The sequence below is a fragment of the Octodon degus genome, unplaced genomic scaffold (genome assembly GCF_000260255.1).
Source record: "Octodon degus isolate 3935 unplaced genomic scaffold, OctDeg1.0 scaffold00212, whole genome shotgun sequence".
NCBI classification, from domain to species: Eukaryota; Metazoa; Chordata; class Mammalia; order Rodentia; family Octodontidae; genus Octodon; species Octodon degus.
This window is the reverse complement of record NW_004524788.1, coordinates 3,237,986-3,238,464: the sequence shown is the minus strand read 5'-3', so window position 1 is coordinate 3,238,464 and position 479 is coordinate 3,237,986. Positions and strand designations below refer to the sequence as shown.

Below are 479 nucleotides of genomic sequence, written 5' to 3'. Positions count from 1 at the left end.
AGGGACTCACTGCACAGGAAAGGTCGCTTCACGTCCAGCACCAGCGGCTCCGGGGTGGCGGGCACCGAAGCCTGTACCAAGGGCCTCAGCGCGCCCACCACCCCGCGGGACGTGGCCGAGAGGACGGGCGCGAACGGGCCCGAGCGGGCGGCGACCGACAACATGGCGACTACTGCACCACAGGCCGAGCCGGTTACGGAGTCAAAAGCTTATTTAGAGGGTGATTTAGGAGGTTTAAAATGCATTATTTCTTATAAAAAATAGTCTTGACTTACAACAAACTTGAGTTACAATCAGCCCTAGAGAGTAAATTAATTTCAGAGGTTTTAGTCCACAATTGGCTGACTCCAAGGCAGGGCTGCACATGGCAAAGGTACAACAGTTCATGGTGGCAGAAGACAGACAAAACAATGAAAGAGAGAAAGAGACCGGCCTCTTTCTGTCCCTTACATTGTATCAAGTCTACTGGGAGTAGGGTG

At 52.8% G+C, this 479-nt stretch overlaps 1 protein-coding gene across 1 annotated transcript in view; it reads right to left on the bottom strand.

Moving 5' to 3' along the window:
- Sh3pxd2b (SH3 and PX domains 2B) overlaps positions 1 to 164 on the bottom strand; it is a 153,335-nt gene extending 153,171 nt beyond the window's left edge. The window contains exon 1 of the mRNA XM_023705047.1: positions 11 to 164. Within this exon, the coding sequence (XP_023560815.1) occupies positions 11 to 164 (154 nt within the window). The remainder of the gene's footprint in view (positions 1 to 10) is intronic.
- Between the last annotated feature and the right edge of the window lie 315 nt (positions 165 to 479).